We start from the raw sequence: 15500 nt of genomic DNA on the forward strand, positions 1-15500 counted from the left end.
GCTCATAAGTAGAAATTAAGTATAAATAAGTTAGATAAAAATATGTAAATAATTTAAGGGAAAAATACAGTAAAATAAATTAATAAAATGCTTCGCCGAATAAAAGGGTCGCGTAGCTCTCGTCGCGGTATACGCGCGCAGATTTCTGTAAGCGCAGCTCTCGTCGCGGTATACTGTTTGAGTACTTAAGCTCGGTGAGATCTACGCAAAATCCTCTTTTTCCTCCGCAACGAACTGGGACCCAAGAATAATCGGCGAAGCAAGAAACAAGAACAAGGCGCAGTTTCATTTCAAGACAACATCTACAATTACGCACTAGCAGGGGTGCGTGGGTTGAGGCGGTGCCAGCGATACGTCGAACCGTCTTGACAAAACGTACGTAGTCAAACCCCACCGGTATTCAAAGCCGCGCCGAGGTTACTTTGGTTACTGCACGGGTGTTCTCAAACGAACATCTAAACGTCTAATCCCGTGCAGGCCCGAGTCTCTGAGGCGACGTCGGGATTGGCTACAATAGTAGTACGTACGAAGTCAAACCCCACCGGTATACCAAAGCCGCACCGAGGTACTTTGGTTACTGCACGGGTGTTCTCAAACGAACATCTAAACGTATAATCCTGTGCAGGCCTGAGTCTCTGAGGTGTCGTGGGGGTTGGCATCAACAATGATATTAATGTGTAACTATGGAATTTGTATGTTGATTACAAAATCATATTACTTGTTAAACAAATGAAATAAATCGTATTTTGTACACACAGCACTAAAAGAAATATAAAAAAAAAACATTAGCTCCAGGCGCTATAAGTCAACTGTCAAAGATGTCAGTTTTGCTTTGAGTGTTGGACAGGATATCAATGTCAATACATTTATTTGCTTTTGATTTTACTGATACTTGTGTACCATCATTTTAATGTGGCAAAAATATATTCGCTATTGCAAAACTAGCTGGAGCGAGTAATGATCTCATTAATTACATTTAAATAAGTTGTTCTTTAACTAGTACAAGAATTCAAATATTTTAGTTCAGTAGTTGCAGAGTACATTACTAGCTAAACCACAAGTACTTCGTAATATTTACACCGATTTAAAGTATCAATGAGAAATAGTATATATTTTTTTTCAATGGGCAATCGGGCAGGAGGCTCACTTGTGTACAATAATGATAATTTAGATATTTGGCTGTGTTAAAATAAGATTTTGACTTTTATTGTCCCTTGTTTGATCCCTTTATGTAATTTAATGTAATGTAATAATGGTAGGGACCATTCACTTATAGCATATAGAATATAGCTTTATATTAAATACATGTTTTGTTTTATTTTTTAATGATACCTGAATGTACCATGTGTAATGTGTGCATTCACACATTGTGGTGCGAAAAAGTGTTTTTTTATGTAGCAGGAGGCAAACGGGCAGGAAGCTCGTCTGATCTTAGGATGGACTCAATGCCAGAGGGATCGCGAGTGCGTTACCGGCCTTTTAAGAATTGGTACGCTCTTTTCTTGAAGGACCCTATATCGAATTGGTTAGCTGGTTTCACAAATCGCTCAGTTGTGGAACGACGGACGTTGAGGTGATACGGGTTAAATTTCATATTCTGCTTTGACGTCTGACTCTGTATAATATTCAACAAGATTTTTCCTTAAAGAAACCGGTATATTGTTAGCATCGACTGGTAATAAGTACAGCGGTGCGTCAAATATATGTTAGTCCAATATTTAAATTGTAAGCTCATCGTTCGCACTATTACAAGTCTCTCCACATGATAAATAATGAAACCTAGACTATCGTGGATTTTACTTCTAGGTGATATAAGTTTGTTATTATTAAATAATGTTTTGAGCTGTGTTTAACTTTTACATTATTTACAGTGGCGGGCTTGACGGATGGTGCAAGAAAAACTTCAAAGTAAGTTTAAAATAAATATCTACTTTATGATTGTTTGTTAAAATATACTTATCTTAAACAAAATTATGAATTACAGTTGTAACGGATCGATTTTATAATTTTAGATTGTAATAAATATAGTGTTGTAGCTGTCTTTATATTTTAATCTGTGGCCCCCGACTCTTCGTAAAACGTTCATAAAGGCCGAACCAAACTGCAAGCGATATCGTACAGTCCATTTTCTAATTCGTATCTTAGTCTCGATTTCTCCTTGGTAAATTGAAATATGTCAAATTCCATAGAGAAGAAAATTGCTATGACTGCTCTTGATTAAACTAGAAACAAGATTTATTTGTGATTTGTCCATGCACACTTGATCCCGAGGTAGTAGTAGCGTTACAATATTTTAGATCTATATATAACCTTTTTATTCTAAATGTTATTAATTAATATTGCCAAATTTAAAATTATATTAATTCTACCAATATACAATGCAAATACCTCACAATAGCTGGGGAGCCCAAGAGGGGATTTCGGGATTTACTACAGCGTGGCAGATCTATATACAAGGAGATACCTTGTATCCAGTTAAGTACCTTTACCTAATATGAGCCTCGTATGGCCACCAGTCAAGGATAAAGGATCAATTAATTCAGTACAATGATTTAAAAAGATATTTTTGAAGATATTTGACTTTATAATGACTCCTTTTCCAGTCTTTGATTATTTAATTGTAATTAATTATTTGCATGCAATCCAAAACTATTTTTAATAATGCCAAAGAAGTATAACTTCTTACGCGTGTACATAAGTACACGCACCCTTTTTTTTCGTTTTTAATTGTCATATTAGGTGAATCCCTCCAGATAATCGGCAGATTATGAGGCAGCACATCTAGGAGATGAACCATATATAACATATATCTTAATCGGACGCGCTTGAGTATGTCAAAATGGTGATTTTTTTTCCACATTCTTTTAGTGACTGCGAGTTTCTGTCACATGCAAATCGTCAGATAATTAGATGAGAGCTTTTTTTAGGTTCACTTAACATTCCCTTAGAAAATCTGACGCACTCGATTTTTTTTTTCATTTTCAACCCTTACGTACCCCCACCATGCAAACAATCATATTAACATACGTACATTATTATAAATACGTAGGACATGGATGCTCTCAATATCTGACGCGCTCGTCTATGTCCATGGCACAAATTTTTTTTCATTTTTGAAAGTCTATAGCCGCTCCCCCCACAGATGAAAAGGTATACATTATATTACATTTTTTCTTATAATTATCTAAGCTTCGCAACCCAAGAGTCTCTATAACGCTCGAGTTAATCCCCATTTAGATTTTAGCATCGTGGGCTCCCCTACTACAAATAAATTGACCCAAAATGTAACTTGGCTTCGCAAACAGGATACATCAATTGTCACATAAAAGAAAAACTGGTGGTTTTGTTTTGTCGTTTCTAAGTAAGTGGACAATCACTTACTTAGAAACGACAAAACAAAACCACCAAACCAAGTTCTGAACTTTTTGGATCTAAGCCATACCGGCTTCCTCACGATGTTTTTTATCACCGTGTTGGCTAAGGCCACTGTTCACACAAACTTTATCATTCATAGTGGAAGAGTGAAACAACAAATAGTATTTGGATCTCCAGAGTACTACGCAAATCCTTGTAACTACACCGCATCGCCAAAGCCCAACTTCTCCAAAACTGGTGTAAGACTCAGCGCAGCTAGTGAGTATTAAAATCAGTTTGAATTATGTATTTGTTAAATATTTCATATTTCTGGGCCTGAGGAGCAGTGTAAATGAAATCGAAAAATCCTCTAGTTTTATATACTACTAGCTGACTGGGCAAACGTCGTTTTGCCATATCATTTATTATAAAAAAATAGGGGTTGATCGTAGAGGGGTGAAAGTTAGGGGTTGTATGTATTTTTAATGCTGTATCATAAAAAAATAGAAATTAAAAATTTTGTCTAAAAAATCAATTAGGGGTGGACTACCCCTAACATTTAGGGGGATGAAAAATAGATGTTGGCCGATTCTCATAGATACCGGATAAGCACAAAAAATTTCATCAAAATCGGTCAAGCCGTTTCGGAGGCGTATGGCAACGAAAACTGTGACACGAGAATTTTATATATTAGATATATTTTATGATGAAAATAAGATGATACATGATAATTAAAAGAAAATGTGTCTTTTATGTGATCAGCGTATTTAATAAGGTTTATTTATAAAGGATTTTCTACACAAATACAGGATATATAAAAAGATACACACATTGTAATTCAAGAAGTATCCTATATAGAAAATGCTTGAACTTTTTTTCATTTAAGAATAATATTTTGTTTCAGAATGTATAGAACATTTCTGGGATATGAAGCGCCAAGATCAGAACCAATTACAACGGCTTCACTGTAAGTATCACACATGTTGTCTCGGGGTGACCATCAAAGTCGAGACAGTGCTAACATACACTTCTGTACGTCAAAATGTGTAAGATTGTGAAATCAGATACGTAAGTCATATTGAGGTAAAAGTCTAAGGTTTTCTGTTATGTGGCCAAAGAACAACGTGAGTTGGTGTTTGGTGCCAAAATACATGAATACAAAAGTTAAATAAGTTGCTATGATTTAGAAACGTATTTCGAAAACCGGTGTCGAAATAAGAAAATATATATTATTTTTAGTCATACTTATTCGAGCAGTGTCGTCCTAGTGGCTTCAGCGTGCGACTCTCATCCCTGAGGTCGTAGGTTGGATCCCCGGCTGTGGAATTTGGACCAATTGATTTTATTTTTATGTGCGCATTTAACGTTCGCTAGAAACGGTGAAGGAAAACATCGTGAGGAAACCGATATGTCTTAGACCCAAAAAGTCGACGGCGTGTGTCAGACACTGGAGGCAAATCACCTGCTTGCCTATTTATTTTATTTTTTTACTTATTCGTTGAGCGAGGAAAGTAAATAAGTATCGCAATACAGCGAGGAAATGTTGCCAGCGATAAAGATACGCTGTCACAGTGACCAAACTTTTTAAATGTGTTTTAATTTTCTTTTTTTTTCCAGTTTAGATAATTTGACAGACTCGAATGTTTATAAAAGCTGCGTACTCGCTTAATAAGCCTTATATGTTTAAATCGTTCAGACAAAGACAATGTTTTCTCAATGAAGTGTTACATACTGTCTGTCGGATTTGAAGGCACTCAAAGTAGATAATAACATTAGACTAACACTACACTCCAAACTTCTTAACTTTTTTATTGACGTTTATTACTATTCACTATGTTACTGTATTTATGGATAAATTATATTTTTAACAATCGAGGTACTTATAAAGACGGATGGACGGAGTTAATTTACTTTGGCTAAATAATAAAGGATTTTTCATTTCTTTTCATATTTAAATTATCATGTGTATTTTATAGGCAATTTATTGATTCAGTACTTACTAAGACAAGTAGACGATGCTGTTATAATTGGAATAACAATTATTAAGTTTAAGGAATTCAATATTATGACACTATCTGGTCAATATAAACGATTTTGATGGTGGCTGTACACACTCGGCGAGAGCCTCTCGCCGAGAGTCTCGACCGAGAGGACCGAGAGAAGAGCGCAGCCTGTACACACTCGTTACGTTATTTGTATTTAAAACACCGTTAATAATGGACGTGGAAACCGCTGCTGCTGTTTGTCTTTGTGCAATAAGTTATTATAATTTTCTTCACGTTTACCATAAAAAAAAATTACGAAGCCATGGCGAAGAAGAAGATGGTGGATGGTTACTATGCACCGCAACAGAAATAGGTAATTAGGTTCATAAAGTTACGTCCACGGTACGTAACCATGAGTGAATCTCGCTTTTTCTTTAGTTCCTCAATTGGGATATCCATCGGCCGGCTTATTCGCATCCAAGCATCATGTAGAGATTGTTTATTTTTGTGTCCTACATCCTTCGGATTCCATAACAACGATTCCCTTTGGTAACACTCCAAAAACTCTAATTCGCGTTCGTTAGACCACATTGTGCGATACGTCCTGTCACAACCACAGTCATCGAGCAAGTGATTGAACGAGTGTGTACAGGTCGCTCTCGTTTTACTCGCGAGACCCTTTGACTCGTGCGCAAAAAACCGACAGGCGACCGAGAGAGGCGAGACCGACTGCGAGGAAGCGAGGCGAGACGAGAGCTCTACTGTACACTCTCGCCCTCGGCCTGTCTCGGGCTGTCTCGCCGAGTGTGTACAGCTACCATAAAACTAATGGTGACTTTCACCAGTTTAATACGCGAAATAGAACTAATTTGAGTGTACGAACAACCAGGCTCCAGAAGATGTACCACTCCTCATATGGAAATTGTATTCGTTTTAACAACAAATTCCCAAGCGAAATTAGAGAGTTATCACTAAATAAATTCAAAGTCCTTGTTAGAAATCAATTTATCAATAAAGCTTCTTATAAACTTGACAAATACTTAAATGATCCTAATCCTTTGTATTGTTTTGCTCCAGTACAAACAATTTGTATGACTCATAACTTAGCGATTAAAAAGAGTGGGGGAAAATTTCTTGCCAGTTCTTCTTGCCCGCTCTACGCCCTTGACTTGCGAACTGGTAGTAAATGTAAATTTACAATTAATTTAACTTTTTTAATAATGATATTTTGAGTTTGAGTTTTTTTTATGTTTAAGGCTACACATGGCAACACAGGAACGACGTTGGTTATGGAGCTGGTATCGGAGGACGTAACACTGAGCCTGGAGAGTTTCCACATATGGTATGCTTTAAAACCTAAATTAATTATTTATCAACACGAACACATCTGTTATCCAGAGCGTACCAAAAGTCAAGGGCTGAATGCGCACTTGGGAGCTGGCAGTGAGAGTGTCTATGGGCTGCTGTATCACTTACCATCTGATGAGCCTCCTGCCCGTTTACCAAAAAAAAAATTGTCCTATAAGAAATACTGGATATCTAAACTTCTGCAAATTACGATACAATTTCTCCAAGTAATCATCCAGAAAGATTCTGGATACATAGATAATGATATTATTGTCATTGGAGATGGAAAGGATCGCTATCAGACAAATAATATTTATTTAATCGCACATTACTAAGAATTGTTAAGTTTGAGCGATTACAATAGTCACTGCTTGTACCATGGAATTTCTACCTTACGATGTTAGCACTATAAATCGTATGTTTCGTATCTTGTTTTTTCGTGATCACCAGATTTTAAGGAAGTTTTAAATAATGTTAATTGTAATAAAAAAATTAAGTCTTCTAAATCGATATGGTCATGAGTTCTTCAATGATATGATACGCGAGAAAACTTATAAATAATCAATCATATATAATGCCAATTCTATAGAATATTTGTAAACGCTACGAATGTAATTAAGTAGGGACAGCAAAAAAAAACCAAAATATATTTAAATTACTTTAATTAAACTATTACAACTATTGAATTTATTTAAGACAATTGAATCGGCCCGATCGAGGTGCACAATCAATTCTAATATATAGAATTTTTTTTAGACAATACTTTTTGTTTTTATTTTATCATGATACAGCATACAAAAATACATACACACAAATCTTAATTATCACCCCTCGACGATCAACCCATATTTTTTGTTATAGCAGATAGTTATTTTTATTGAACTAAAAAAATGTTTCCTAGAAATAATATAAATGGCAAAACAACGTTTGCAAGTTCAGCTAGTAATCTATATTTTATTTTATTTTTTATCTACACTTTGTTGCTTTACAATATAAAAATTTAATTTAATAATTAATTTTACTCTTATGTAATGTATGTGAGGATATGACCGGGCCGATATAAGGTTTCCGATCGAAGCTATCGACGTGTGTTGTCCATTTCCTTTTATAATGCTGTTGCGTCACAGGAGGTATTGCTTATTCGGGGTAAAGGGGGCGCAATGGATATGTAACATGTTTGTACACAGGGCGCTTTAGGATGGAGAGCCACTGTCGGAACGTGGATATTCAAGTGCGCAAGTTCCTTGATTAGCAACAAATTCCTGCTGACCGCTGCTCACTGCTCTAGAGTACCTGCTCGAGACACCAGTGTGGCCAATCCTGTCCCAGAAATCGTAAGACTTGGGGATAAAAATATAGCGGATGTGGTAAGTTATTAATAATAGGATCAAGGATCTATAACCAGTGTTTGATGCTATCCTAGTACATGATTTCTATCCATGTATTTCTCTCCAGCATTATATTAGTTTATCCAATCACAATAACTGAGAGCAGTGTTGGCCTCGTGGCTTCAGCGTGCAACTCTAATACCTGAGGTCGTAGGTTCGATCCCCGGCTGTGCACCAATGGACTTTCTTTAGCGTTTGCAATAACTGTGCATGTTTTTGTAAGGTAAACCAGGGCTTTACTTTCAGCGACTACTATGAGATTTTTTAAACGAATATAAAAAATAGACATTCAACTATTCAAAACAAACGCCATAGCTGCGACAAATAAACAATTTTAGCATTTGTTTATTTACAGTATACTAACGGCCTTGATCCATATGACGTAAAAATCAAAAGAATTGTTAAACACCCGAACTTTAATCCGCTGCAGAAATATTTTGATATTGCCATTATAGAGTTAATGGAAAAAGTAAAGTTTTCGAACCTCATACAACCTGCGTGCCTTTGGACAGCTTTTGATATTCGAAAGCTTGGTAAAGAAGCCATTATCACTGGGTGGGGTGTTACTGAAACAGGTTAGTTTGTTTGTTTAAATCTTAATATATATAAATTACGCGTCACGTTGTTTGTCCGCTATGGACTCCTAAACTACCGAACCGATATCAATCAAATTTCCACACCGTGTGCAGTTTGATCTAACTTAAAAGATAGGATACCTTATAGCTTAATTTATAGCCGCAATATTATTTTATTGCAAATTATTTGACAGTCACAATTCTAACAGATGGCGCTGTGTTGAAAGTACCAACGTTTCACATACGTTACAATTTAATGGCATAACCACAAAAAAAGCATGGCGGTTGCCATGATTGGTGTTCTCCTACCGTTTCCCTTTACTACGTAACAATTGACTACTATATAATATAGCAAAAAACTTAGCCACAGCAACTCTCGGCCGAGTCTGCTAGTCTTATATAATATATAGTAATCATTAATACACAGTCTGTCATAAACGCAATGAAAAACTCCAAGCAGTCAAGGACAAAAATCATTCAATGAGTATTATTATTAATCAAACCCTATTATTTCAGATACTTACATTAAAATACATTTATTATTATGTTATCACATTTCTTGGTATCTGTGTGGCTTTTTTAGTGAAGGTTTCCAATTAATCTCCCCCATTACTGTCTTCATTATGCCACTGCGAAAAAAAAAAAAAATTATCTTAATATATATAATTTACGTGTCACGTTGTTTGTCCGCTATGGACTCCTAAACTACCGAATCGATATCAATCAAATTTGCACACCGTGTGTAGTTTGATCCAACTTAAAAGATAGGATAGCTTACATCTCAATTTATACCCGCAATATTATTTTATTGCAAAATATTTGTTTATTATTTGATAGTCACAATTCTAACAGATGGCGCTGTGTGGAAAGTACCAACGTTTCACATAAGCTACAATTTAATGGGATAACCACCAATAAAGCATGGTGATCCCCATGGCTGGTGTTCTCCTACCGTTCCCCTTGAATAGTATACTACTATGTAATATAACAAAAACCTTAGCCACAGCAACGCTTGGCCGAGTATGCTAGTATATTATATAAACAAATAGATATTATTAATCGGCATATATACAGCCTGATTTATTTTATTTCATGTATACAATTTTAAGAGAACTGATGTTAGTAGAATCAGTGTAATATAATAATCCTATCAAAAAGGATTCCTATTCTGTACTGGAGCAGTGTTGGCCTAGTGGCTTCAGCATGCGACTCTCATCCCTGAGGTCGTGGGTTCGATCCCCGGCTCGGCACCAATTGACTTTCTTCTATGTGCGCATTAAACATTCGCTCGAACCGTGAAGGAAACATCGTGAGGAAACCGACGTGTCTTAGACTCAAAAAATCGACGGCGTGTGTCAGGCACAGGAGGCTGATCACCTGCTTGCCTATTAGATTGAAAAATGATCATGAAATAGATTCAGAAATCTGAGGCCCAGACCTAGAGGTTGTAGCGCCACTGATTTAATTTTTACCGGAATAAGTGCCAGCTAGGATTCAGGCTGTGTATAGCTCTGTCGTAATTTCTCTTAGATTTAACACATTATAATATTATAGCTGGAAAAAAAACGTCACCAGAGTTGCAAGCGGTGTTGCTCGACTTCATAGATTCAAAACAGTGTGACCAACTCTTAGCTAAATACAGAAATAGACAGTGGCGAGGACTAGATGCGCATCAACTGTGTGCTGGGAAACTAGCTGGTGGTGCAGATGCTTGCAAGGTTCGCTATATTTGGTTATGCATGGTGGCGAGTTTTACTTTACTAGTAAATGACCTGAAATCTCTTCCTATATATGTATGTATATATAAATAAATATAGATTGTATTCGAGTACTATATAATTAGGATTAGATAAGCTTCATGTCATTATGTTTAACATTAGTACACGATCTCCGGTGGAGTGGAGGCTACTTGTCTCTGATCCTCGCCATATGTATAAATTACTAGACGAACTGATGAACTTCGTAGCACCTACATATTTGTGTCAAAACGTAATACAACATTTTTAAAACAGACCAAAGACAACCTCAAACCACAGCCATGAAACACACATTTCTGAAGGTATATATGACATCCAAGTGACACTTCTTTATTTCTAAAAAGACATAGGAACAAACAATAGGAACAGATTTTATTGGAAAATTTAATTGTCGTTTCTATTATTTTTCATTACTTATTATTTATGTTTTCCACTTCTCTGGACTACCACAAATAATTCAAGACCAAAAATAGCCAAATCGGTTCAGCCGTTTTCGAGTTTTAGCGAGACTAACAAATTAATTTTATTATATATAGATTTATTTTAAGAAGCAATAGCTCCTACACAGCTGCTATACAATATTTGTGATTGCTTTTACTTGACCCTAGAGTTTTATTGACTTTGTTTAGAGTTAGAAAGATTACCATTTAAGGGGGCGTCCATAAATTACGTGAGTTATTTAATGGGGGGAGGGGTCGAGTCAAATGTCATTTAATCTTACGTTGGAGAGAGTGGGGATCTCGGCAAATATCACGCATTTTTTTTTCGAATTGAAAAACAATAGGAAAACGGTTGACCCTACAGGCTATCTCTGCAACTTCCCGCTAACTCCATACATTTCACTTATTTTGTTGTCTGATAAAACACTATTTTTAGAATTTTCAAAACCGCAATAACTTTTGAATAAATGAAATGATTTTTACGCGGTTGGTGGCATTCGACGCAGTTTTAGAAACCCCATAAAGGATATTTAAGTTTAAATCGATCGAACGAGGAATTTCGAAGTAATTCCAAAAAAACTCTTTTTTCGAAAATTTTTCGTTTTCGATAACTCTCGAACGAATGAACCGATATACAGAAAGTTTAAAAAACACCTCACGTAATTTATGGACGCCCTAAGAGCTAAATACAAATTTTGTTTATGTATGTACATAATGTGTTTGATGTTAAATTCTAAAATTACAGGGTGATTCCGGTGGACCACTCCAAGTAAAATTAGCGAATGCCCATCCGTTGATACCTAACGGTATTCATTATCTAGTAGGAGTCACATCTTTTGGAATAGGCTGCGCTAATGCTAACCACCCCGGAGTGTATACAAGAATAGCCAGTTTTGTTGGCTGGATAGAAGACGTAGTGTGGAAAGGACTTTAATAAAGCAATTACGTTTTGATTTGACTTGATGTTTTTCTAAATCACCTAAAAAAATATTATCATTAAGCAACTTTTTCTTGGCGTCATAAATAAACTGGTCTGGTAACTTAGTTGGACATGTGTTATATTTTTATGTATGTTATTTTTCGTAATAATTAATAGTCTTGAAGTATTTCTATATCCGGGGAGCTATAGTTAAGGAGCATCAAGTTCTTCACGATGTTTTCCTTCACTTCAAGCGAATATTAAATGCGCACATAGATAGGTACATTACTGCACAGCCGGGCATCGAACCTATGACCTCAGGGATGAAGGTCGCATTCTGAAGCCACTAAGCCAACACTGCTCATAAGATATTAAAGCAAGTTTAAAATATGATTTTATTTTCTATATAGTTGATCATAATTTTCAATTTACATACGTAAGTTTTGAATAGTAGAGTTATAATAGATGTGGAGTTAATAACCACTTCTATTGACGTTTTAATTCGGTAAAAAGTAGTTTATATTATTATTACATCGATTTTATAAAGTCGGAATGTTAAAAGGGATGCCCCTAGAACGTTTTATTCTTAGTTTAAATGATGAATACGAAAGACTCACTAATTTTGTGGGTCTCTCATATCTAAATATATTCAGGCCCCAAGGGCCACTCATATAATTCCACTCACTAAAGAACTCACAAAAAAGGAAATTTCTGAAAATGGTAATTATAAACTTAAATTTTAAAAGCGCCTGCGATGAAAATAATAGCAACGTCGGGATTCGAGTAGTAGAGTAGTAGTTACTATAATATAATATTTTGAATACAAAAAACAACTGACATATAAGCATAACAACATGCAAAAAACTCAGCGTTGACCCGAGCAGCCCGGACATAACAATATTCAAGCCTTGATTTGTTTGTGCTATCTCGGAATAAGCTTTTAGGGAATAGGAATAATAGGAATTGCTTCATTCATAGCGCAAAATCACCTGCATCATAATTATCACTTTCACACCATCTAACAGCACTGCCGGATTAGATATTACGTATTTAATACATTTTATTGATGATTTCGTAAATATTTGAACCTTTTATGCATTATGTATTCCGTCTTTGGTTATATGTTTAGTATAATATTTCTACTAAACATATTTCATAGATACAAAGGTAGGTAGTTTCTGCCGCGCACCACCACTATCTGGAACCAGCTCCCTACAGAAGTATTTCCAAACGAATTCTTAAAAGGCTGACAAAGCACTCGCGAGAGCTTTGGCATTAAGAGCGTCCACAGGCGGCGGTATCACTTAACATCAGCTGAGCCTCCTGCACGTTGTTCCCCTGTTTTATAAAAAAAAGACGAAACGATTGTGCGCGTTGTTTGAATCTAGTAGTCAACAGCGTCAGTTTGACCCATTACAATCGAACGGAACTTTGCGTCTTGTGTCTTTTGTTTTATATTCGCACCTTGCTTATTTACAGCATTAAAAACTTTTTACTTAGCCTCAACGAACACATTTGCCCCTCTGAAGTTGCGGTTTGTGGCTTTTATGGGAAAGTTGAGGAAATCGAATTAAATATAAATTCCCGCATTATTGACTAACCTTTATATTATAAAAGAATGTTGGTACATGTTACCAAAGATGAACTTCTCTTGCTTTTGATGTCTGTGTAATCGATTCCAATACAGATTTTTTACACACTAAAGCGCGCGTTACTTTCTGAACTACCTCCTGAAATTATAACGTTCGAACGCTACAACCATTTCTACACAAACAGGAGATCATTTCTGTGTGTGACATACATATTTATCATGAGGTGATGAAAAGCAAGCATGAGTTGCATAGAAAAGTTATCTTTAACACAACATACCTAGTTATAAGAGCAATGTTGGCCAAGTGGCTTCAGCGTGCAACTCTCATCCCAGAAGTTGTAGGTTTGATCCCAGGCTGTGTACCAATGGACTTTCTTTGTATGTGCGGATTTAACATTCGCTCGAATGGCGTAGGAAAACATCGTGAGGAAAAGCCAATGGCGTGTGTCGTGGATGCTGATCACCTACTTGCCTATTAGATTGACAAATGATCATGAAACAGATTCAGAAATCTGAGACCCAGAACTATAAAGGTTGTAGCGCCACTGGTTTATTTTATTTTTTATATATAATATAACTTAATATATATAAAAAAAAATGAACATAATATTTGTTTTATATTTTGTATTGCCAGTAAAAATGATTTATTCTCCGGTCAGAACACCATCACGCTCTAGTGCTTGAATCGCTTAAAATAAATATCAACATTAACATCCCAAAATCAAGTTCTAACATAAAAGGGTAACCGAAATTCCCTTTTGATTTGCATTTTTCCACGAAACGCATGTTGATGACTAAATTTACATACTAACTTCACTTTTCGAGCTTTTTTGTCAAGTATGTAAATAATATGGTTCTTTAGAATTTTTAAAAATATTTTTTCTACGTGGCTTGTACGTTTTGTCAGGTGTGCAGACTATAAAATATAATGTCAAAGGCCGGCAACGCACCCACTAAAAATGGGTGTCTATGGGCTGCGATGACTGCCCTTTTTGGGCGTCCCGCAAGCTCGTTTGCCGCCCTATTATATAAAAAATATATAGATAGAAATAGAGTCAAACCTGTAAAAAAACATATGAAACAACACACTTTCAATAATATTTTCTTGAAAGGCCGGTAACGCACTCGCGAGCCCTCTGGCAGTGTCTAGTGTTAGCGGCCGTATTGGAAAGATGAAACCTATGCCACCAAAAACGTCTTAGAAACTGAAGAGCGACTGAAAATCAAAACAGAGTGTGAGCCGATAGCTTCTGACAGCTATGGGATTTCACGAGTGAGAATCAATAATCATGCTAAATTGTTTTGTGCGTAAGTTGTATACGTATCGTATGATTTGTATCATAATGTTATCACAGCGTTTAGAAAATGTAATTTGCAACTTTAATAGTTACATGAATTTAATACTTTAAGCCCACATCTTTTTAATAGTTGGCATTTTGTTATCAGATTTCCACCATCATCTAGCATTATAACTTATTACTATATGTACTTATTAAATTTTCTAAAATTCAACCAGTATTGGTTATGTTATTTATATACATTATACAGCCCTGCGATTCTGTAACTCACTTTTCGAACTCCGCTGTGTGAGTTCGAAAAGTGAGTTACAGAATCGCAGGGCAGATAACAATAGTGCTTTGACATTTTATAATATACGTATATTAGTAACATGCACACTGCACAGCACAATAATTGAATTATATTATGAACGAGGAACCAAACGCATGACCTCTGGGTTGGCATTGCACCTTTAACCACTAGGTAAAGACTGCTCACAGTAAATAAATAGTCTAACATACCATTAATAATACTAATTATAATTTTAAAAGGCAACATATTACATATAATTAAATATATTCAAGGTAAAAAAAATATACTTACATTTAACTAAAAATATACCTACATGCAAAACAATTAAAGTACTATATTATAGAGGAATTTCCTGTAACAGGGGAAGAAGAAATCATTTTAAGTGAGAATTGAAATTCATCTCTCAATATAATCGCAGACAACTTAGATAATATTCTTTCTACATACCCAAACGAATTGGCCGAATCAGCCCCACTTGGATCCGTCTCCGAACCATATAGTTTCCTAGAATAGAAGATTACCTTAAGCTCTACAACGAACTCTTATGTTTTTAA

At 35.6% G+C, this 15500-nt stretch overlaps 1 protein-coding gene across 1 annotated transcript; it reads left to right on the plus strand.

Moving 5' to 3' along the window:
- Window positions 1-1689: 1689 nt before the first annotated feature.
- Window positions 1690-11804, plus strand: LOC125050356 (serine protease snake-like). Its single transcript, XM_047650132.1, has 9 exons — window positions 1690-1806; window positions 1872-1908; window positions 3515-3633; window positions 4259-4321; window positions 6596-6681; window positions 7874-8053; window positions 8430-8649; window positions 10204-10367; window positions 11592-11804. Exons 1-9 carry the CDS (start codon window positions 1773-1775, stop codon window positions 11778-11780), a joined length of 1092 nt encoding a protein of 363 aa, XP_047506088.1. The 5' UTR covers window positions 1690-1772; the 3' UTR covers window positions 11781-11804.
- The last annotated feature ends 3696 nt before the right edge of the window (window positions 11805-15500 follow it).

The sequence above is a fragment of the Pieris napi genome, chromosome 6, assembly GCF_905475465.1.
Source record: "Pieris napi chromosome 6, ilPieNapi1.2, whole genome shotgun sequence".
Taxonomy (NCBI): Eukaryota; Metazoa; Arthropoda; class Insecta; order Lepidoptera; family Pieridae; genus Pieris; species Pieris napi.